At 38.4% G+C, this 23414-nt stretch overlaps 1 protein-coding gene across 1 annotated transcript; it reads right to left on the bottom strand.

Moving 5' to 3' along the window:
* Positions 1-1738: 1738 nt before the first annotated feature.
* Fundc1 (FUN14 domain containing 1) lies at positions 1739-18395 on the bottom strand. The gene is made up of 5 exons (NM_001025027.1): positions 18235-18395; positions 17387-17543; positions 13996-14071; positions 3816-3944; positions 1739-3177 (listed from the first exon to the last, which is right to left on the bottom strand). The coding sequence occupies exons 1-5, from the start codon at positions 18260-18262 to the stop codon at positions 3100-3102; spliced, it is 468 nt and encodes a 155-aa protein (NP_001020198.1). The 5' UTR covers positions 18263-18395; the 3' UTR covers positions 1739-3099.
* Between the last annotated feature and the right edge of the window lie 5019 nt (positions 18396-23414).

The raw sequence follows: 23414 nt of genomic DNA, 5'->3' as shown, positions 1-23414 counted from the left end.
AAACCTGCTTAATTAACACTGTATACAGGGGAGAAAGCTTCTCATGCCGCTGAGGGGAGTGAAGCAGTTTCTCATGCAGCTACAAATTCCACAGAAACAAGCTAACTGTGGTCTCCACCTTTAAAAATCCTTCCCTTCTGTTCTACAGGCCTTCAATTTAGCTTTAAGGTTGTCACCCTGCAGTAGTTTTTAATACATTCAGCTAATGCAATTTGAATTGAGTCTGTGGTTTCTCTTTTCTCTCTCTCTCTCTCTCTCTCTCTCTCTCTCTCTCTCTCTCTCTCTCTCTCCCTCTCTCCCTCCCCCTCCCCCTCTCCCTCTCCCTCTCCCTCTCCCTCTCTCACATCCACCATAGGGAAAGCACTAGACAGATTGTATAACACCAAAATGAAATCCCAAACCCATAACATTCTCCAAATAGGTACTTTGTCAGTACCAACATGATACATCCAAATAGAAAATTCTACAGCTTAGCTCATGTGATAGGTCCCAGTCTAATGCAGGCACAACAACCTCAAGAGAAGCTCCTGAGCCTCCTTAACTACAATATTTAAAAAAAATTACATAAAATTACTATTACTGCTGGGGTGCATGTGTGTGCAAGATAAGTGAATTTTGTGTTTAAGACTTTGGGTCCTGGAGTGCACAAAGAAAGAAGCTGGTTGAACAGCTTTCTTTCTGACTACAGATGTGACATCAACAGTAGCTTCATGTTTGTGCAGCCTTAACTTCACTACTCTGATGGATTATAGTATAATGCTCTCAACCTCCCTAACATTGTGATCCTTTAACACAGTTCTTCATGTTGTGATGACCCCCAACCATAAAATTATTTCATTGCTACTTCATAACTAATTTTGCTGCTGTTATGAACAGTAATATAAACATTGGATATGTGGTCCCAAACGGGTTATGACCCATGGGCTGAGAACCACTGGATTATACTCCAAGTTTTGCATACAAAATTTCAAACATCTCAAGAGACTTAGAAGTGTACAATGAAAGTGTTATCTTTTGCTGGCTGTTGTTGTTGTTGCTGTTGTTTTGTTAGGTTTGGGTTTTAGAGATGAAGTCTCTCTATTATATATTCCTGGCTAGCCCAGAATTTGTTATGTAGACCTAGTTGGCCTTGAATTCATAGAGATCTGCCTGCCTCTGCCTCTGCCATGCAGGGATTAAAGGTGAACACCACCATACTTAGCTGCTGTTGTGTGAGACAGGAGCTTAGTACACAGCCCGTTATGGCCTCCCAGCCACTCTGATCCTCCTGCATCAGTTTTCTGTATGCTGGGATTATTGCAGTATACCACCATTTCTAACTCTTGCTTTTATTTGTACATTTGGACTCCTAAAGGAAATTCTCTCCACTCAACACTATATTCAAACAGGTCCCATATTCTATGAATTCTTCATATGGGAATATTTGAATGTCTCTAATCGAAAGCTTGAGAGCAGACATATTGTGTTTTCCCTAGTTTTCTAACCTATCATCCAAAGAACAGATACTATAACAATCTTAAAAATAAAAACACTGGAGCTCCTTGAAATGGCCTGCCTTGCTGCACAGTAGCATCCAGGTGTGCTGCTCAGAAGCAGGGTCACAGCTATGATGGTTCTACTGACGTGACCTGAACACAATCATGATATTTCCTCTTTTTAGTTTTATAGCAACAAAAGGTTTAGTCAGTTAAAAATGGAGAAAAGCTCAAAAGAGAATAACATTTATAAGTACAATCACTTCATATTAAGAAACTGAGTTTTATTTAGCATTCTATATGAGGCACTAATGAGAATAAAAGAAACTCAAATTCAATCACACACTTGAGTTTAAAGAAGTTCAAGACAGCACAACACACACAGCTTATAACCAATATCAAAAATATGAAATGACACATTTACAAGACACAGAATATACAATGGGAGCTTCCTATGATAGAGACATAGTCTGAATAGCTACAATATTTTCAGTCTGAAGATTCTAACCTATACTGTTCTGCTGTTCTCCCCGGGGATAACCTAGAATTCTGTGAACAACAATAACAATACTGAAAGCTGTCTTTGGAAAAGAGATGCTCGGAATAAGTGTGAGGCTGGCCCAGAGAAACAAAGTAAACTGACCTAGTATTCAAGTAGCATAACACTAGCAATGTGTGAGAGCCCTAGTGCTTACATAACATAATCAAGGAAGCAATTATATTTAAGCTATAATTTTATAACTACACAGAAAATCACAGTTCTTCAGACAATAAATTCATAGCTTGTACCTTTTGATGAAGAGGCCAAAAAAAAAGAATTAGGATTTTTAGAAATAAAAAATGAGATGCATCTGAAATTAATAAAGCATATCAATGTCCCAACTAATAACATACTCCCAAATTAGTTCTATCTAAGCTATCAGGGATAAATAAATCAAACAAATCTGAAAAACTAGAACGTTGAAGGAAACATCTTAAAATCTGTAGATATTAGAGAAGGGGAAAGTGTTTTAGGCATGAAGTATTTCTTTACGAAAGCCTTCTTTAATGTAAAGATTACACATAGGCAAAGTAAGAAGCAGAAGGGGGAATAAACCTAAAGATTGATACATCAGAAGAATTAATATCTTAATAATTCTACTGTTACTTTCCACAAAGGGGTAAAACAATTCTTCATTATTGCAAATGCATCTTTTAAAAAAAGTCAGCCATAATATTGAAGCTATAAGACAATTTTTAATTATTGGTACTAGACAGTAAAACACAAAGAACTTTGAAAAGAAGACAGGGTAATATTTCATTGGACAGTACACATATGAACTTTTTCTGTCTCCAATATATCCAGTGCTGATAATCAGAGGCTAGTTTCTAAACAAATGCAAATTTAAAAATTTGCAAAAATCCATGATTTGCTAAGAATACAATTGGTTACACGCCACATAGGTTGTCTTACAGCAGATACTAGCTTGTTAAGCTTCAGGTGGCAAAGTGCTAAGCTGTTGCATTTGCAATTGTCCAGCTGGCTGTTCCTTTCTCTGGAGACTTTGGTAGCCATTGAGAGATCACCCTGCTGCCACAGTCTTCCTCTCACTGTTGGATTCACTACCATGGAGTCTCCAAGTCCTTAAGATGCCAGGCCTAGCAAAAAGCCTCCCACGAAGCCGCTGGATATCACAATGTTCTGCTTGATAAAGTCTGTTGCCTGAAAACCAAAGCATCAATAAAAAGACTTGTAATTATGCTACAGATATTATATTGAATAGATATCAATATATATTAACTAGATTATATATTACTTTGAATGAAACAGGATAACAAAAGGACAAATGTACAATTCTACTTACATACACTCTAATTAACTGACAATCCCAAAAATGAATGGAGGTTAGTGGAGGGGAAATTTGGGGAAAGAGTATTTAATAAAATTATTTTTTAAGTTATGCAAATGGATAGTGGTAATGACTGTGCAGAAGCATGCATGTACATGGTGCCCCTCTGAATTGTCTACTTATATACGATTTAACAACAATAAAAAGGCAAATTTAAAAGAACCTCTTATTTATTGAATTCAAAATAAATAACATTCCCAACTATTTTTCTTTTTTTTTTATTTGTTTGACATTTTTTTTGTCTCATTTGCTTTCTTGAAACACAGTTTTATTTTGTAGCTGAGGGTAATAAGCTAGTCTCTAATTCATGATTCAGTCTCCTAAGTTCTAGGATTATAGGTATGAGCTACCATGCTTGGCTCAAACATCATTAAAATAATGCAATCTCCAATCATATTTTCTACTGAAACCTACTACCAAAAAACAGAAGGCAAATTTCTCATTGTCTTACTTCTTCAATTATATTGTTGATTTCAGGTGCTGCCTTATTTGCTCGCTTCTTAATCTGTCTTTTTGCTTTGTTTACATCTTTTTCAACTCTCTTCCAGTCGATCTGCACATAGCCACTGTGACTGGCAACCTGTAAGCAGGCAATGAGAATTACTATTAGCCCAGAAGTAGAAGGCCATGTCGTTTTGCAGGAATTCCTGGAGCTTCTAAGTAAGAAACTGTTATTGACTCACCAATGTTCCCACTCTCCTTAGGATTGCTCTGGTGCGTTAGAAATGCAGAGTTTTAATACAGTAACTAACTAGTTCCTTAGATGCAGTGAACACAGGGTTAAGAAAAATATGGTACAGGGTGGGAAAGACTCAAAAGGCTGTATTAGAACTATTATAACAGCTTTCATCCTACCTTTTAGAATAGGGAGTCAGCTAAAAAGACAGATTATCTAAAATGTATGACTAATAAAAAACACCTTTTAATTAAACAGACGTGAACTAGCTAAACTGGCAATCAGAAAGCAATCAGTTGACAGTTATTAAAGAAATCTAAAGTAGCCTGATAAAGGCACTTCACTAGCTCTGAATCTATTTAATTTAAGAAGAGCGTGTGGGGGCAAGGGAACCTCCATTCACTGTTGTCGGGACTGCAAACTGATGTAGTCCATTTGGATATATATCAGTGTGGAGAATTCAAAAAAAAAAAAAAAAAGAAGCTAAAAGTAATCCCATCAAATACACTACTCCTTGGCGAATGCCCAATGGACTCCACAGATAGTGCTCAGCTATCCGTGTTCATTGCTCCTTTGTTCACAATAGCTAGGAGATGGAAACAAGTTAAAAGTCCTACAACTGATGAGTGGGTAACGAAAATGTGGTACATGTATACCATGGAATGCTTCCTATTTAGTGGTAAAGAAAAATGAAACCATTTCCAGGTAAACAGAGAGAACTAGAAAACATTTTACTGAATGAGGTAGCCCAGACCCAGAAAGAGCAACACCACACGCGCGACGTTCTCTCTCATCTACATGGTTCCTGGCTCCAAATCTTCAGATTTGAGTATATAACCTGGGCTAACCACAGAAATCAGGAAAGAAAATGGGGTCCAAAGGTGTAGGGTGTGCTAGAGATGGGAATAGCAGGATTTAACTGATAGAAAGGGGAAAGGGGGAAATGGGGAATGAGGCTTAACTGGGGAGGGAGGAGGGAGGTCAATACAGAACAAGGAGCATGAGAAGGAAGAATATTGCACTAAGGATGTTTGAAAAAGCCATAAGGGATCGTATTATTTTTTTATTTACCTAGAATAACATATAATGCACATTACTGTTTATGTATACATATATGTATATACACACACACATAAAGTTATGCGACTTGGGCTGACAATACTACCCACAAGAGCCACTAACTATTGAATGAAAACTAATGAAAAATGCCATCTTGAGTTGCTCAGGAGTCCAAGAGACTCTCAAAATAATATAGGCTATTGCTATTGCCCCTGGTAATCTCCCAGAGGTTGAAAGCAAGCATACATTGCTGTGCATATCACACACCTTAAACAGAGAACTTGGAGGATCTGAGCTAGACATGATCTGGAAGCTTTCTCCCTGAGGACTAGCTCTCATAGTACCAGAAGGTGCTATACAAAATGCCAAGGGAAAAAAGCAACCAACAGTCTCTCTTTTTTTTTTCTTTTTCGGAGCTGGAGACCGAACCCAGGGCCTTGCGCTCGCTAGGCAAGCGCTCTACCGCTGAGCTAAATCCCCAACCCCAGCAACCAACAGTCTTATCCAACTGCTATACCTATTAATCACAACAATTACCAGCAGAGAAGATATCCGCAAAGGCTCAATAGTGACACTCATATCTTGGTAGTAACCAACAGATAGCTATTTGGACTTAAGGCCTGTTCAAGAGGAGGAAAATTATGTCTGGTACTTACTGGAAACCTAGCCAAGCACAAAGAAACAGTGAAATCATGGACCTTAGAGCTGAGCCTAGTACTGCTATTTTACTAAATCAACATAATTCCTATCTTCTAAATTCTTATCTTGATACCCAGATAAGTGTAGCTTTTACCCATAAATCAAAGCAGTTTTGCTTTGCAGCAGATGGATACCATTGCAAAACACAACTCAGACTTGAGGGACACATCTATAACACAACCCCTGCACCTAAGGCTCATAGAATATCTCAGAATAAAAGGGGAGAATATAAGAGGCAGGGACCAGGAAATTTGCTGTAAGATCTTGTCTCCTACAAATGGCAGGCAAGCTACACCCATGAAATACCTGCTTGAAGAGGATCTGAACAATGAGAATACCAATATACACCTATAATAGAAGAGAAAGTCAATGAACTACAGGCAATCAATGACTACTGAAATAGGGAAAATTAGTCAACCCCAGGATAGAGCCTCTAATTGGTTATCTGGTTCAAGTTGTCATCCCCGAAACCATATACAACAGTCAATGTGTGCATTTATACCTATATGTAATAGTAACAAAGGGAAGGAGACCATGAATTTTGAGAACAGAGTACATAGAATTGGAGGTAGGAAAGGGGAGGGGGGAAATGATGGGTTTCTGTTTTTATTTAAAAACTTTATAGTAATTGCTTTCCATAATAAATTTCAGACAATTAACCCCATTTATAAAACTATAGCTAAATGCTAATTCATTTTCAGAACCCTTATATGGGGGGCTGGAGGGATGACTCAGAGGTTAAGAGCACTGACTGCTCTTCCAGAGGTTCTGAGTTCAATTCCTACCAATCACATGGTAGCTCACAACCATCTGTAATGGAATCTGATACCCTCTACCGGTGTGTCTGAAGACAGTGACAGTGTACTCATATACATTAAATAGATCTTTAAAAAACAAAACAAAAAAATGGTGTCTTTAAAAAAAAGAACCCTTATATGAAGCTACTGGGCCACTGGCAAAACTGGAACAGGAACAATAGTGAGATGTAACCAGTGTAAGTAAAATACGAATATAAATAAGCATTCACAAAAAGTAAATAATTAAACTATATATACTGCTATAAGTCACTTCTATCCACTTGATATATTCTTTATAGGCTTCTAACCACATACAAAGTATTTCAAATAACAAAAACATCTGATTTCATATTTTCTCTGTGACTGACTCCACAGCAGACTTTATTTGCAGCTCTTCCTATACTCACTCACCAGGTACCTGTCAGACTCCAGCCTCAGCCAGAGAAGTGATCAAATTGAATGGCGTATGAAAACTTTTCTGGTAGAACGTGACACAGTGATTTGGATCATAGGCATAGAGGTGACAACGAACTTTAAAGGAGCCTTTATATATACAAAACAAAAAGTTGCCTTAGGAAGTACTCAAACTAGCTGATTACTTTGAAATCTTTACAGAATTTAACTGGATGTTGAATTTCAACATATCTTTTTATTGAAATGCAAAGATTCTATGCATGTGCATGGCTTTAGTTAATGGTTAGAATAGTCAAAATGCTCTCCATGTTAACGCACACTGAAGTAGAGTATAACACAGTTGCAGGGAGATGAGAAGTTTTGAGACAATTAGTACATCAATGTCTCTCTGGGGTCCTCCTCTCTAACACCTCCAAGTCACCTAGCCCTTTTCCTGCCCTCTCACTACACCATAGACAGCCATCCAGCTTGGCCATGATCATATGATTATATATGTTTGGCAGAAACCGTGAATCTCTGTAACAAATAATATCATGCAAGAAGATGAGTGAGAAACACTGGGTAAATGATAATAAAGACCACGAATAAATACTAAGTCTCCAAACTGTGCTAACAAACCTGTTTCAAAGAACACTCAACAAAGTAAGCAGACTAGATTGAGATTTCCTTGAGAAGTTCATGACTATCTTCCCTGAGACAGAAACCCGGTCAAACTGAAGGGGAACAGTTGAAAGTGAGCAACATGTTTCAGTGCAATGATCAAGGATGAATTATGTGTTCCCAGTGAGAGTCAAGTACATCTAACCTAACAGGTAAGTACCTCATCAGAACTGATCATCCAGGACTCAATTTACTTTTGTTCACTTCTTTTTTCCCCCTAGCCTTTTTTAAAATTAGTCATTTTATTCATTTACATTTCAAATGATATCCCCCCTTCCCGATTAGCCTTCCACAACCCCCATCCCACTCCCACTCTTCCCTCCTCTTTGCCTCTATGAGGGTGCTCCTCCACCCATTAACCTACTCCCCCTCTAGCATCCCCCTTCCCTGGGGCATCAAGCCTCCCTTCTCTCCCACTGATGTCAGATAAGGCCATATGTACCTGGAGCCATGGGTCCCTCCCTGTATACTGCTTGGTTGGTGGTCTAGTCCCTGGAAGCACTGGGTGGTCCAGCCAGCTGATGTTATTCTTCCTATGGGGTTGCAATCCCCTTCAGCTCCTTCAGTCCTTTCCCTACCTCTTCCATTGGGGTTCCTGTGATCAGTCTGCTGGTTGGCTTAGAGCATCTGCATCTGTATTGGTCAGGATCTGGCAGAGCCTCTCAGGAGACAGCTATATCAGGCTCCTGTCAGCAAGCACTTCTTGGTATCAGCAATAGTGTAGGGGTTTGGTATCTGCAGATGGGATGGATCCCCCGCCACCTTCCCCCAAACGGGGCAGTCTCTGGACAGCCTTTCCTTCAGTCTCTGTTCCATTCTTTGTCCATGTCTTTCCTTTGGACAGGAACATTTCTGGGTTAAAAATTTTGAGATATGTGGGTGGCCCCATCCCTCAACTGCCTATGTACTGGAGGTTGTCTCTACAGGTTCTATCTCACCTTTGTTGGGTATTTCAGCTAAAGTCATCGACATGGGTTCCTGGGAGCCTCTTGATTCTCTGGAGTCTGGGACTTTCTAGTAGTTACCCCCAGTTCTCCATCCCTTACCACTACATGTTTCTATTCAATTTCCTGATTCTCTGTACTTCTCTCCTGTCCCTTCCAATACCTGTTTCTGCCCCACCTTTTCTCCTTCCCCCTCTTCTCTCCCTCCCAGGTCCCTCCTTCCATCTACCTCCTGTGATTATTTTGTTTGTTCACTTCTAACTTATTTATATAACTATAAAGAAATGCAAACTAGCAGACTGCAGAAAAGTGAAACAATAATGACCACTTTTGAACTGTATTTGACGTTCCTACAACACTCAATATTTAATGACATTGGGTAAAGAAGCTTTATTAGAATAAAAGTTTCCCCATTAAATATAAGGAGTTGAATTTATAGCTCAGTGGTATAGTTCTTGTCTGGCATATAGGACATCCTGGGTTAGATCCCCAGAACCACAACAATAAAAAAAAATTACATGTTAAAAATAGCACCAAGCTTTCAAACAAAGATTCATTTCTGCTTGGAAGCTGTAATCTGGTATATGGGGCTTCCTGTTTGTCAGCCTCACCATAAGTGATCCAACTGGTTGCTCCACTTGGAAGACAGACTCTCCAACTCCCAATTTCAGATCTTCAGAAATTTTTTCTTAGACTAGTTAGATTTTCCCAAAATAAAATCCATTAAGGATTTAGAGTTTCATCAAATTTTAGTGCCTAGTTCTTAGACATGAACAACCAAGGATCATCAGACACAGAGGACAGAAGATTTTTAATTTGAAAACAGAAGAGTAAAACAAGCTAGGAAGGGGAGGGGCACACTTAGACAAGGGACTGGGGCTGCAGTTTAGTGATTGGCTACTTGTCTAGCAAGTTTAATTTTTTTTTTTTTTTGGTTCTTTTTTTCGGAGCTGGGGACCGAACCCAGGGCCTTGCGCTTCCTAGGCAAGCGCTCTACCACTGAGCTAAATCCCCAGCCCGCAAGTTTAATTTTTAACATGTGAAAGAAAACAACCAAAACACCAACCAAAAACAAAAAGTAGGGAAGCAAAAGCTGTAGGGAGAGGTTTTAAAACAAAACAAGAGCTGAAAATATAGCTCAGAGGTAAAGCATTTGCCTAAGTATGAACAAGGCCCTGTGTTTGACCCCTAATACCATAGAAAAAGACCAGGAAAAGAGGGAAGAAAAGAGGGAGGGAGGGAGGGAGGAAAGGGGAGGGATTAGGAGGAAAGGAAAGGAAAAATTGATGGATGGATGGATGGAAGGAAGGGAGGAAGGAAGGAAGGAAAGAAGGAAAGAAGGAAAGAAGGAAAGAAGGAAATAAATCAAAAGGCAGGCAGGCAGGCAGGCAGGCAGGCATGCTGGGGAAATGGCTCAGTAGGTAAAGGGTCTGCTATATGCAGGATGAAGCTTGATTTTAATCCCTAGTACTGACATGGAAATGCAATGGATGTATACTTACTAGAAGCATTTGATAATGAAAAGGCTTTAATATGTTTGTTTTGTCTCAGAGGAATGTGAAAGATGAAACTGGATGGTTAATTAAGGGTCTGGGTTATAGTTCAGTGGGAGAGGGTTTCCTGGGCACACATGAGGTCCTGGGCTCAGTCTCCAGTACTGCAAACAGACAGCTATCCCTGCAGTGTTGTCTGTAACACTGAAAAAAATAAACTGGTAGATAAACATTCTGTATAGAAACGAAGAACGTCATGCATGACAGACCATTTGAACCAACACTCAAGACCTGTAGCCAATAAAGGCAATTACTTCAAACTAGCACCTGGCAATTTAAAACATTTCAGTCCCGTCAGTCTTTTTTTTTTTTTTGAGTTTAATAGTTATTCTTTTATTAAAAAATTCACCTTTCAGCTCACTCACTGCTCCCCCCCCTTTTCCTGGTCACCCTCTCCCATAATCCTTCCCCCTATCTCCTTCTCCTTTAAAGGGCTGGGCTCTCCCTGGGTATCCCCCCCCCCCACCCTGGTAAGTCAAGCCTCTGTGGGAGCTTTTAAGAACCAATTGTTTTCGATTCAAATTAGAGAAGGCATCAAACCACACAAGTTCTCCCTACCTTCATGTGCTACAAGACAAGCAGTTAAAGTGGTTTCCACCAATGCTAGTGTTCTACTCTGTAATGGAAATGGGATTCTGGGGGGTCAATTTTATATAAACACAGTCTACCTCTGAATCTCTTTAAATAATCATAAATATGTCATAGGGATTACATGTACCGCACTGGTAGAATGCTTGCCTAGTACGCAAAAGGACCGAGTTGAACTCTCAGTACCAATAAATTAATAGACATAAAAAGTAGAAATGAAAAACTCAGCTAGAAAATGAAGTTGAAAATATTTCCCAGACAGTAAACCAAAAAGAGAGAAGTAAAAAATCAGGAAGGAAGCTATGAAAATTAGACAGTCAGTCTAGGAGATCCATATCATAGGAAACACACTGGTGGGCCAGGCAGCGCTGAAAATAAACAAAGAGCAGGAACTTCTTATCTAATAGCAAAAAAATGCTTGAGATGAAAGGGGGTAACAGTGGGCCCACAGCAAGGACTACAATGTGACAAACCAGAACACAAACACACACAAAGAAATCTGCTAAGCATTTGCTGGGAGGTCAGGGGAGGGAGGTCTGCATACAAATGGTCAGGCATTAGAACAGCTTGAAACTTTAAACAACTGCACTGAATTGGGAAGACAATGCAGCAATATCTAAACCCAGCTAAATTATTACTCTAACGGGGAGGGGGATGAAAAATTTCACATGTGCAAAAATCTCAAAAATTACACCCATGCTTATTTTCTCCACAAGTTACTTGAAGATCTAACAATGGGAAGAAGACATGTCCCTTGAAAACAGGAAACCAAGACAAAGCAAAGGCAACAGTCAGAATGGTACTGAAAGGGAAATCCCCTGAGAAGCAGTGTACACAAGGTCTAGAAAACTAGCAGGACAGACGAGGCAGAGATGGCTGTCTCCAGAACACTAAGCAGGCATATTCCTACAAGAGAAGATTCAGATAATAGGAATACATCAAAAGAAAAAGTCCCAAATGCCTTACTGGAATGGAAATAAAGGTCTAAACCTCAGTGTTTCTGTTGCTTTTTCTGCCTTTAAAAGAAAATCTATCTGTTCATTTTTATTCTGGGTTTTGTTTTATTTGCCTATTTGTTTTCTGAAGAAAGAAAGAAGGTAGGGAGTTGGGTGGTGTGGAGCTGGGAAGATCTTGGAGGAAATGGGAGAGGGGGAACCCTGATCAGAATGTATTGTATGCATTTTCAATTAAAAAAATAACATGAATTCAAGAAGTTCACTTAACCGTAGGTACACAACTATGAAATAATACTCAAGATGGGGCCAGAGAGCATGGGGGAGGGACAGAAAGCATTCAGTTGGGGATAGAACAGGATGACTCAAAATTAACAGTGACTATTCTATAATGTGAAGCCAATAGTGAACTCTCTTGCAGCTGAAAGATCAAACATTGGTCAATTATGTCAGGGAAAAGGAGGCTCTGTGAGAAGTTAAAGATATTTATCTACTGAAAAACATTTAAGATTGTAACTAGCAAAGCTTTAAGTCTTAACCCAAACTAATACTTATCTTTAATTATAAGCAAATGTTATGAAATATGGGATCAGGCCTAAGCATATGAAGCAATTAATTAGCTTAAAAGCAGTTTCTTTCTCTAGTTTTTCTTTCATTTTCCTCCTACTGTGTTTTCAAGGCTAATTATATCTGTGGGTGAAAGTGATTTGACAACGACAGGACCTGTGCCCTTCTGCCTTAGACTTCAAAAATACCAGGCTAAGAAAAGAAGGAAGTACCAGTGATAAAATGTGGATCTGAACAGTGAATAGTGAACGACTGAAATAGACTTCTAAGAGGTAAACATGCAACAACAGATGAAAACAAACACAACTCAATTCTGTCAACGGTTTTAGTCTAGTGCCCTTTGCACTAGACTAGAAATGACAACTCAGTTTCAAAATACTGACAGACTTAAATCTATCATATTTATCATATCATCTGTATCATTCTATACAAGTGCAATCCAAATCAGCCTAAGTAAAATTCTCTCCTGTATAAATACAAACATGCATCCAAAAAACCAAATTTAGAAATTAATCATACAGTTTTACTTCTAGCACAAGAAATATTACTCTTAATATTGTTAATAATAGAAAATACAGTCTTAAAATAGCTAGCTAGGAAACCATTTACACCAGTGCTTAATTCATATAAATATCTCTTTGCACTTAAAATAACTATGTTGGTTATTACAGGATCCATGGCTTAGGTACTAAAGTCAGATTTTGGTTGCTACGAATAGCAATCACTTCTTAAATCTGGTATAAGTGACAGTTCTCTGCACCTTTAAAACTGCTAACATTTATTCCCAGAAATTTTCAATTTTGAGATTTACTGTATTTGATCTTCTTTAGGAAATTCTATTTTAAGGAAAATACATATCAAATAGACATTAATGGTAGATAATATTCTCATAAACAGTCTCTAATAGCAAAGGATTTTACCCCTAAAAGAGGATATACAAAATTAAAATTTTAATCCACCTGTCTCAGAAATAGGACTGTAGATAGGATTATGGATATTTTTAAACTTAATTTTGCACTTTCTGCTTCTTCCTTTCTTTCTGTCGTCTTTCTTTCTCGTCTTTCCCCCATACTGTCTCAGTATATAACTGGTAGGCCAAGGCTGGCTTGATTTCTATATTCATCTGTCTTAACCTCTCTCAGCCTTTGGAGTGTGGGATTTCAGGTCTAAACCACCACACATGCCTCTGGTTCTTCAGTTTAAAGAAGTTGTTGGAAATGTTGCTAGTTGCTCAGCCTTTGACATAACTAGTCATTAGCTCATGGAAAAGCCATTATGATGCATGCACAGAGTGATCTATGAACCAGCAATGGTTGCACACATCCATAATCCTAGGATACTGGATTCAAAGGCTCAACTACTAAGCTCCACCTCCAAATCTGTTTAGTTTGGCTTGAAGATTATATCTTGCTTTGGACTTGTGGTTCTCCTCCCTCAGCCTCCTGAGTAGAGTAGCTGGGATTATGATGTATGCAACCACACCAGACTCAGTCATCTTTTTAAACAGTTAACATCACATTACACTGTGTACATTAGAGAATCTAGAAATATTTTTTCTTCACTGACAGATGCAAGCTTTCAAAACTCATTATGCTTTTTCTATATACTAATGCCTAAAAGAAAAATTAGACCTTTTATTAAAATGACCAGGAACGAAATGGGTAAAGTTAACATTCTCTGCTGTGTCCAAGGAGAAGTAAATATATAAAGGCGGGACATACCTGTAGAAGAAGAAAACCACCACCTACTGCAGTTGCAGCAAGTTTTCCAACCTTTTGGAATAAAAATCCTGCACACCTTTAATGACAGAAATAACAAGGATGAGAACAATCACTGATGTTCTAAATTTCTTCTACATTTTATTGCTTTCCTAATAAAAGCTTAATGTCTTCCCATTTCTTTTGATAGTGTCCTATGGTTGCTCAGAAACATTGTTTTTCTTCAGTCATATAGGGTCATTAAAAATGCACACTGTAAAAATGTCTGAAATTTGCTGCATAGTGAGGAAAGGAGAGAAGAGGAAGACTTAAAAGGAAAATCAAAAGAGCAGCTATTGAAACCAATCATGAGTACTTGAATCCACTATAATCCTACATTTGTGTAAGCTAAAATTTCCCACAGTAAGTCACTTGTTTGCTTTGCTTAATGCAGTCAAGGTGTTCCTAACACCAGGGCAACCCTCACTCTACCCAAATCTGCTATAACCCAGGTAGTTTTAAATGCATCATAATCTTTATTTGAGTTATTTATTTCCCCAGTTCCTGCCTAGGAAAAACTTCCTGCCTCTTGTGCCATTCCACTTTGATGATTACATTGCCCACATTTCTCTTAGCTTCCTTACCTAGTGTTGATTTTCTGTGTTAAGCTTGTTTTCTCTCCTCTAACATTGGAATGTCAGCCTATTCCTCTTGAGCACATTCATGGTCCCTTTACTATTCCACATCCAAGTTGCACAAAAGAATCCCAGATTTCTAATCCTAGCCTCATACCCTGAATTGGTGTTCCCACCAAATTAGTGTCCTGTAATTGAAATGGGACTGTAATTGAAAATCAGGTCACTGTTGATGTAATTAAGTAAGATGAGGTTATACTGGCGCACAGTAGGCCCTTAATTCAACATAAGTCATGTCACAGGAACACAAACATAGCCCAAATAGCTGCTTCTGAGGTCCCAGTTTCTATGTGATAGTACTACGCCCCATTTGCCAGGTCACGTTCATCTCAGACTCCCATCCTCAACTTCAAATACCTTATCTTGAAAATATTATTATGTTTTCTCCTTTCTACTTTTTATTATTACTTTTTATTTAGTGTGGTATGTCTAAACATTCATACATGTCCAACGAGTTGGTTCTCTCCACCATGTAGGACCTGTGGATAGAACTCAGGTCACCAGGCTTGGCATCAAGCCTACTTGCTGAGCTATCCTTCCACCCTTCCTCTGCACTCTTAAGGGCATCATTACCTTCATATTGTAATGTTGGGATTCCATAGCCTTGCTTCTGGGTCACTCTCTAACAGCTGAATCAGTATTCAGGTCCTCCAGGTCTCCTAGCAACCACTTATTCTCACACTAGTTTTCATTTCTTATTATCAAAAACCTATGGCTAAATACAATCTCCTTAGGCTATTCTTCATGTCTTGAATTGGTTTCAAGTGTTAAGTTAGGTTTATGTCTATTAATAGTTCCTCTTTAATGACACAATATCACATTAATGTTATATCCTGAGATTTCAAATATTTTCTACACTGAATCTATACTACAGTCCAAGTCATTACAACAAATCACCTATGTAGCTGGCAATATCACTTAGAGGTAGAGTGCTTGCAAAGTCCTGAATCTGTCCCCACACGAGACAAAAACAATAACAAGCCACCTGAATACAAGTGTCCTATTATACAGATCAGGTCATAAAGATGGCTGAGCAGGTAAAAGCTCTTGCTACTAAGCCTGAAGACCTGAAGTTTGATCCCCAAAATCCACATGGTAGAGAGATTAGACTCCTTCAAGTTGTCCCCTGATCCCCTGATCGCCACATATATACTGGGGACACATCTGTGCCCTGAACACAAATAGATGGATGTAAAAAAACAAACACCCACAAAGTGTTATATAGATCCTGGGTTGAATAGTTGGCTGATACTGATAATCCAAATGAATAATAATAACAATAACAATAATAATAATAATAATTATATTATTGTTGTTGTTATTAAGAATATGTTTCTTATACAGGAGTCAGTAATAAGGGCTCAGAAAAAGAAAAAAGAAGCAAATAGTGAAGTCTCCATTAAATCGCAGGTTGAACGCTACACAAGCTGTGTACTAGTCACTAAGATGGATCTACTAACTTCCGCTCTGCCATTAGACTCTTCAAGAAAACCTGGTAATTATGGGCCTTCTTACCAGGTTTGGTCTACAAGAAGAAAATGTGCAACAATCTGAGAATCCCATTTCTCATTTTTTTTAAAAGAATCTTGTAGCACTGGGCTTTTGGCCATGACTCTCACTAACCAATCACCTCTGGCACCAAATTATAAATGCATTTAAAGGGAGCAGAGCTGTAGTCATCCTACAGTGAACTCTGAGTGACCAAGGCCCTCAGCAAAAACTTCTGTTCTAACTGCATGATTTTTCAATGAAACAGTATCAATACTGTGCCTGTGCTCCATGGAATCTTCAGAATGATTTTTTTTGTTTGCTATAAATTATAAAATGGCATTTACAAGAAGGCATAGGGAACATCATTATTCCAAGGTGCATGAAAAACACACACGAAGAAATGTCATTTACCCATCCCAAAAGGAAGCATGTAAATATTTTAATTAACAGGTGAATTTACCTTAAAATGTAAAGAAAAAACTGCTTACAACTTAAGTACTGTCGCTTCAAAAAGAGTCATCAACATTTTTCAAAATAATGACCTGTTTCTGCCCCTTGTTATCTGGTTAATATTTTATTCCAAAAATAATAGAATTAAAATACATGGTAAAAACAGTGTAAACATGTGTTTACATGAGTTGTTGCTTAGTTAATGGTAATAACCCCTCCTTATTGTACTCCACGTTATTGAATAACAAGTAATCATTTCATTAATTCTAACACAAAAGCAATCTCAGATCTTCTCCAAAGCACTATCATAATCAGAACTAGTGCATCCACAAAAAATAGAATCTGCTGCATCATCGTGAATAATTTTTACAGAGCATTAATGCTTCTGTGTACAGAGCTGAGAATCCTTGAAGCCAGTTTTGCAGTAGGAATTCTTATGCTTTTTTCCAATTGTTGGCACTGAATAGCAAATAACAACTTACTTATAATTAACTTGCTCAAGTTGGAAATTTGATAATGAATTAAAGGAAGGATAAAGGAAGGATAGAGGGTGGAAAATGGAACTATGGTGGGCCTTTGACTGAGGGAATTCATCAAAATCCAACAAGGAGTTTCTGAAGGTTGATGCAACCAATTAGATCAGGGGAAAGACCCAAAGTTGTGCTCTTCTGGAATTAACAGTGGCGAGCCATTGAAGATTTATGGAGGCTAGGCTATTTACAAAAGGACAGTAGCCAAGTTCCCACTGAAATTTAACAAAAAAAAAAAGATGTTCTCACCAGCCAGTCACGCCACCCATTACTATCTGGGTAGCTACTGAGTATTTTTCTACCATAGGTCCGGAACTGTGGCCAAATACACGATTCCACCAGTGGTGTCTTCTTGCATACTCAGTTAAATCCAACACTTCGTAAGACTCGTCATCGCTCTCATAGTCTTTAAAAATACAAAATGGGAAAAAAAATTGGATCAATCTACAGTCAGAAACGGCTCACAATTTGTTTTCATAAAACCTGTGGGACGACTCACTGTTATGTCTGGCCTACAACTAAAAAATGCCCAGATGTAAGCGAACGAGCGTGACTAACTCGATCCCTGAGACTGGGGCCTCAAGTATAAAGGGTCTAGCAACAGCATCCCCATTTCCTTTCCTATGGCACCGGGACACAGAGCCAGAGGCCAGTTGAAATACAAAGCAGTGGGCGGTGACCCGCCCAATCTGAATAAGGTCAGGGCAGGGTGCATTTCCACCCGTGGGAAAAGGGGGAGAGGGGTTGTTCCTCCCAAGAAAAGAAAGGTCAGGAACCCAGCAAGAGGATATCAGAGCAGGACCAAAATGCAACCGACCAAATGGAAATCAATCCGCCAACCCCCTTACAGTTGCAAGATGGAGAAGGGCATGAGGTGGGGGCAGGGCAGGGTCTAGCCTTGGTTAGGTGTGGGTGAGCGAGCTAAGTACTGCAAAGAGGAAAAGGAGACATCTGGTTCGGAGGGGTCTCTCAAAGGGGCTGTGCAGCCACCGAGCCCCAAAAACACTGGAGGAGGGGAAGGGGGAAACACCGTAGGAATAAAAGGTCCAGAGCTGTGGGCAGCGTCCCAGAGACTACTTCGGGCCCTGGCTGCTCACCTTGGGGAGGGGGGTTCCGGGACGCCATGATACCGCCAGCGGCCAGTTGTGGGTGGTCCCCGCCCGCCTCTCCCCAACACTTTAAAGGACGCTCTAGGCCGAGGTGGAAGTCTATGGTCTCTCGTTTTCCTCCGCCTCCTCCTCCACACGCTCACTCACACACACACAAACTCTCACACACAGGCTCGTCACCGCCCACGCTTCCCTGCACAGCCCTTTTAACACTTTGTGCGCAGACGCAAGGCTTGGGATTTGGGGAGGAATAGCTGAGTCCCCGCCCCGTGTTTACTTATGGGAAATGTAGTTCGTGCTCTTTTCCACTGTACTCTGGGCATTCCCCCAACGCGCTCTAGAGTTTCCAAGATTTTTTTTTTTAAGCTAAAGGAATGGAGGGAATGGAGGCACAGGGTAATAGAAGAGAATAACCAGTTTAGTGTTGGCAGACTGTTCTTAACAAGTCTTTATTCAGGATGCTCTTCTGAAGTTGTTTTTTTTTTTTTTTTTTTTTTTTTTTTTTTTTTTTTTTTGATTAGGCGTTCTTTTTTTTTTGGCCCTATATTTAACATTTAGTTCTTGCAAGGATCACTTCTCGGCCTTTTAGCTAAGATCAAGGGTAGTTCTTGCAAGAATCCTGCTGACTTTAACAGAAATTTCAGCCTTGCCCCTCTCTTGATGGCTAATAACCCAGACTTTCTCCAGTTAAGAACGCTATTAAATTACCTTAGCAATAAACTCCCCATGCCCTGATTCTTGGTAGGATTCTACACCTTGACACCCTCAGATTATACACTATAAATCTCCAGCTTTTTGTCTGTATTCCAAATTAAAATAAACCCATTATCTATTTTAACAAGTGTCAGGGAAAATATTTTAAAGATGTTTTGTAAAACAACAAAAAACAAAAACCTGTTTTAAACACTATAGAAACAAAAGAGAACACGCTGTTTCAAGCCACAATTTTCTCAGACTTCCAAAAGTTCTCCATGAGACGAGCTTTTTTTCCTTAGTGCCCTGTTAGTTGAGCAGACTTTAGCTTGTATTTTTGTTTGTTTGTTTATTTTTAGACACCTCACATAATCCAGGATTCTCTGGAACTTGCTATGTAGAACATTCTGGCCTCAAACTTGCACAGATCCACCTCCTTCTCCAGTATTGGGATTAAGGCATGTATCACTCTGTTGCTGTGTTTGATTTTACACATGGCCTCGCTGTGTAGCCCAGGCTGGGCTCTGATCCTGGCTGGATTCCTCTGTCTCTCTCTCCAGTACTGTGATTACAAACATTCACCACCAAGCTGTGATTTTAAGAATTGTTATTATTTAAATGTGACATAGGGATAAAGTCAAGTTTTTTAAACACAAAGTTCCATGGATTCTGTAGAACATAACATGTTGAATACCAAATAGCTAATCCAAGTTCACGTAAATTAGCACCAAACTTACTTCAAATATGTACTCTATCTGAATTAGCTGGATGGTTAAAATGAACAGCCTGCTCAGTATTAATATTATTTAAAAATAATAGCTTTGCACTTGATATTTCAAATCTTGCTAGTTTAAAAACCATTCTTGCTTATTAATTTTTCATTTATATAAGCTTGAAAATGGCTTTCAGTCATTTCAGAATACCTCTAAGCAGGTAATATGCCTGCAAATTGGATTGCTTACCTTCATTATCATGAATCTTATTATACTAATTATAATAACTATTAAATAACAGGTATTTCTTAGTTCTTGCCTTATCAATGCAAATAATTCTTAGTCTGTTTGCTTAAATTCTACTTTCCTTTTCAGTTGTTTAGAAAACCAAATTTTCTTTGCTATGGTCTAATGGGATTCCACTATCTTCAGAGTATATACATAAATAGAATGTGTAAATAGAATGGAAATATCCAGCATCTGGAGCCTCTAGGCACACCAACATCTGCTGCCTGGATGTGTGAGCTTGTGTTAATCTCAGGCTTATGGAAAATCCAGAACAATTACATAGTTACAGCATGCCTATAGCTCAAAATGTGCATCATGAGATTTTCACAGTCTTGTGATGAATGCAGTTTCCATTCTATTCTTACATTCTTTTAAAATGAAATCTGGTTGGAGATTGCCAATCAATCCAAACTCAGAAAATGCAAAAGTAAATATGGATTTTTATTTGAATGTCATAAAGCTTGCAATTCAAAGACAGGTTTAAATAGCTCTGAATCCACGTTCTGAGAGAAGGTGGGAAAAGAGAGAGCATATCTGCACCATTAACCATTGGGAAGAACCAAGGGCTATGTAACCAATAAAAGATTTCTATAAGGTTCATTGAAGTCATTTTCTTAGTGATTGATGGGGAAGGGTCCAACACACTGTGGGTGTTGCCAACCTTGGAATCTTGGTTCTGAGTTCTATAAAAAAGCAGGCTGAGGAAGCCATGATAAGCAGGCCAGAAAGCAGTACCCCTCCATAATGTTTCTATCAGTTCTTGCCTCTAAGTTCCTATCTTGCTTGAGTTTTTGTCCTGAATTCCTTCAATGATGAACAGTGATATGAAAATGTAGGCAAAATAAAGTTTCTTCCCAACTTGCTTTGCTCATGGTGTTTCATCATAGCAACAGTAACCCTAAGATACTACTATACCCAGCAAAGTTTCAATGACAATAGATGGAGAAAATAAGACATTCCATGGTAAAACCAAATTTAAACAATATGTATGAACAACAATCTAGGCCTATAGAAGGCGTTGGAAGAAAAATCCAACCCAAGAGGTTAACCACACCCATGAAAACACAAGGAATAAATAATCCCAGAGCAGCAAATCAAAAGAGAGGACACACACACACACACACACACACACACACACACCACCACCACCACCACCACCACCATCACCATCACCACTACCACCACCACCAACAACAACAACAACAACAGTAAAGTAGTAGGAATCAACAAAAACTTTGAACTGATATTTCTCAACATTAATGGTGTCAGTTCCCCAATAAAAACACACACACTAACAGAATGGGTGTGAAAAGAGGATCCATCCTGCTGCTGCATCCAAAAAACACACCTTAACATCAAGAATAAACATAACCTCAGGGGAAAATGTTAGAAAAAGATATTCTAAGCAAAAGAACCTAAAAAGCAAGCTGGTATAATCATTTTAATATCTCACAAAATTGACATCAACAGTAATCAGAAGACATAGAGGAAGAAACAATATACTCACTAAAGGAAAAAAAATCCATGGAGAGGACATTCTATTTCTTAACATCTATGTCCCAAATACAAAATTACTCAAGTTTGTAAGAGTAACACTACTACAGCTTAAATCACATATCAACCCTCACATTGATAATGGGAGACTTCAATACCCTACTCTCACCAATCGACAGGTCATCCAGACAATAAATAAATAAATATTAGAGCTAACAGATTATAAAGCAAATGGACCTAACAGATAATTGTAGAACATGTCACTCAAACACAAAAAAAATACCTTCCTCTCTGCCCCTCCTGGAACTTTCACCAAAATTGTCTACGCATTTGGTCACAAAACAAGCCTCAACAGTTACAAGAAAATCCAAATAATTCCCTGCATCTTATCAGAGCATCACAATTTAAAGCTGGATTGTCAAAAAGAGAAACACCAGAAAGCTGTCAAACTCATGGAAACTGAACAACCCTTAGACTAAATGAAAAATGGATCAACATAAGTTAAGAAAGAAATTAAAAATTTCCTAGAATCCAAAATAAATGAACACATGGCATATCCAAACTTATGGGACACAATGAATAAGAGAAAACTTACAACACTAAGCACCTACTTTAAAAAAGGGACAGATCTCATACTAGCAACCTCACAACACACCTGAAAAATCTAGAACAAAAAGAAGTAATCAAACCCAAGAAGAGTAGATGGCAAGAAATAATCAATCTCAGGGCTATAATAATTTAAACAGAAGCAAAAATAATATTTACAAAGAATCAATGAAACAAAGAGTTGGTTCTTTGAAAAATATCAATAAGATAGACAAACCCATATTTAAATAAACTACAATGCAGAGCAAATACGCAAATTAATGAAATTAGAAATTAAAGGGGGTCAAAACAACAGACATGGAGGAAATCTAGGAATTCATAAGGACATACTTTAAAATCCCATATTCTATCAAATTAGAAAGTCTAAAAGAAATGGATAATTTCCATGATAACTACCACTGACAAAAATTAAATCAAGATCAGAGAGGCAATTTTAACAGACCAATAGAAACAATGTTGATAACTCTCCCAAACAGAACCAAACCAAAACATATGGTTTTAGTACAGAATTCTACAAGACTTTCAAAGTATTATGGGCAATATACCTTAAATTATTCCACAAAATAGAAGCAGGAGGGACAGTATCCAATTCACTTTACAAGGACATAGTTACTTTGATGCCCAAGACCCAACAACAGCAAAATAAGGGAAATACAGGCTGCCTTAGTTAGGGTTCCCATTGCTGTGAAAAGACACCAAGACCAAGACAACTATTATAAAAGAACATTTAATTGGAACTGGCTTACAGGTTCAGAAGTTCAGTACATTATCATCAAGGTGGGAGTATGGCAGTATCCAAGCAGGCATGGTGCAGTCAGAGCTAAGAGTTCTACATCTTGATCCGAGGGTTACCAGGAGAAAATTGTCCCTCAGCCAGCTAGGCAGAGGATCTTATTACCTACCTCCACAGTGACACACACCTACTTCAACAAGGCCCCACCTTTTCCCCAAGCAAATTCAGACTACCACACCTACTAATTTCCATTATGAGCATAGATACAAAAGTTCTCAATAAATGTGTTTAAGCCAAATCTAAGAACACATAAAAAAGATCATTTACCATGATCAAATAGGTTTCATTTCAGAGACACAGGGAAGGTTCAACATATGAAAATCAATAAATATAACCTACTATATAAACAAACTGAAAGATAAACCTACACGATCATCTCATTAGATTCAAAAAAGGCATTTGACAAAAATCCTACACTCCTTCATGATAAAAGTCTTGGGGGAATCAGGGATACAAAGAATATAACTCAATATAATAAAGCTATTTTACAGTAAGCCCACTTTCAATATCAACTTAAATGGAGAGAAAGTAAAAAAAAGGGGGTGGGGCAATTCCACTAAAATCAGGAACAAGACAAGGCT

The sequence above is a fragment of the Rattus norvegicus genome, chromosome X (assembly GCF_036323735.1).
Source record: "Rattus norvegicus strain BN/NHsdMcwi chromosome X, GRCr8, whole genome shotgun sequence".
NCBI lineage: Eukaryota > Metazoa > Chordata > Mammalia > Rodentia > Muridae > Rattus > Rattus norvegicus.
Note: the sequence above shows the minus strand (reverse complement) of the source record. Positions and strands in the feature narration are given on the sequence as shown.

Bases quoted from the DNA above. Each gene is read 5' to 3' on its own strand.
- Fundc1 (NM_001025027.1), bottom strand. From the start codon at position 18,262: ATGGCGTCCCGGAACCCCCCTCCCCAAG. The intron at 14,072-17,386 runs GTGAGAACATCT...CTGTCATTAAAG, and splicing joins ATGGGTGGCGTGACTGGCTG to GTGTGCAGGATTTTTATTCC. The intron at 3,945-13,995 runs GTATGTCCCGCC...GCCTGCTTACAG, and splicing joins GTGGTTTTCTTCTTCTACAG to GTTGCCAGTCACAGTGGCTA.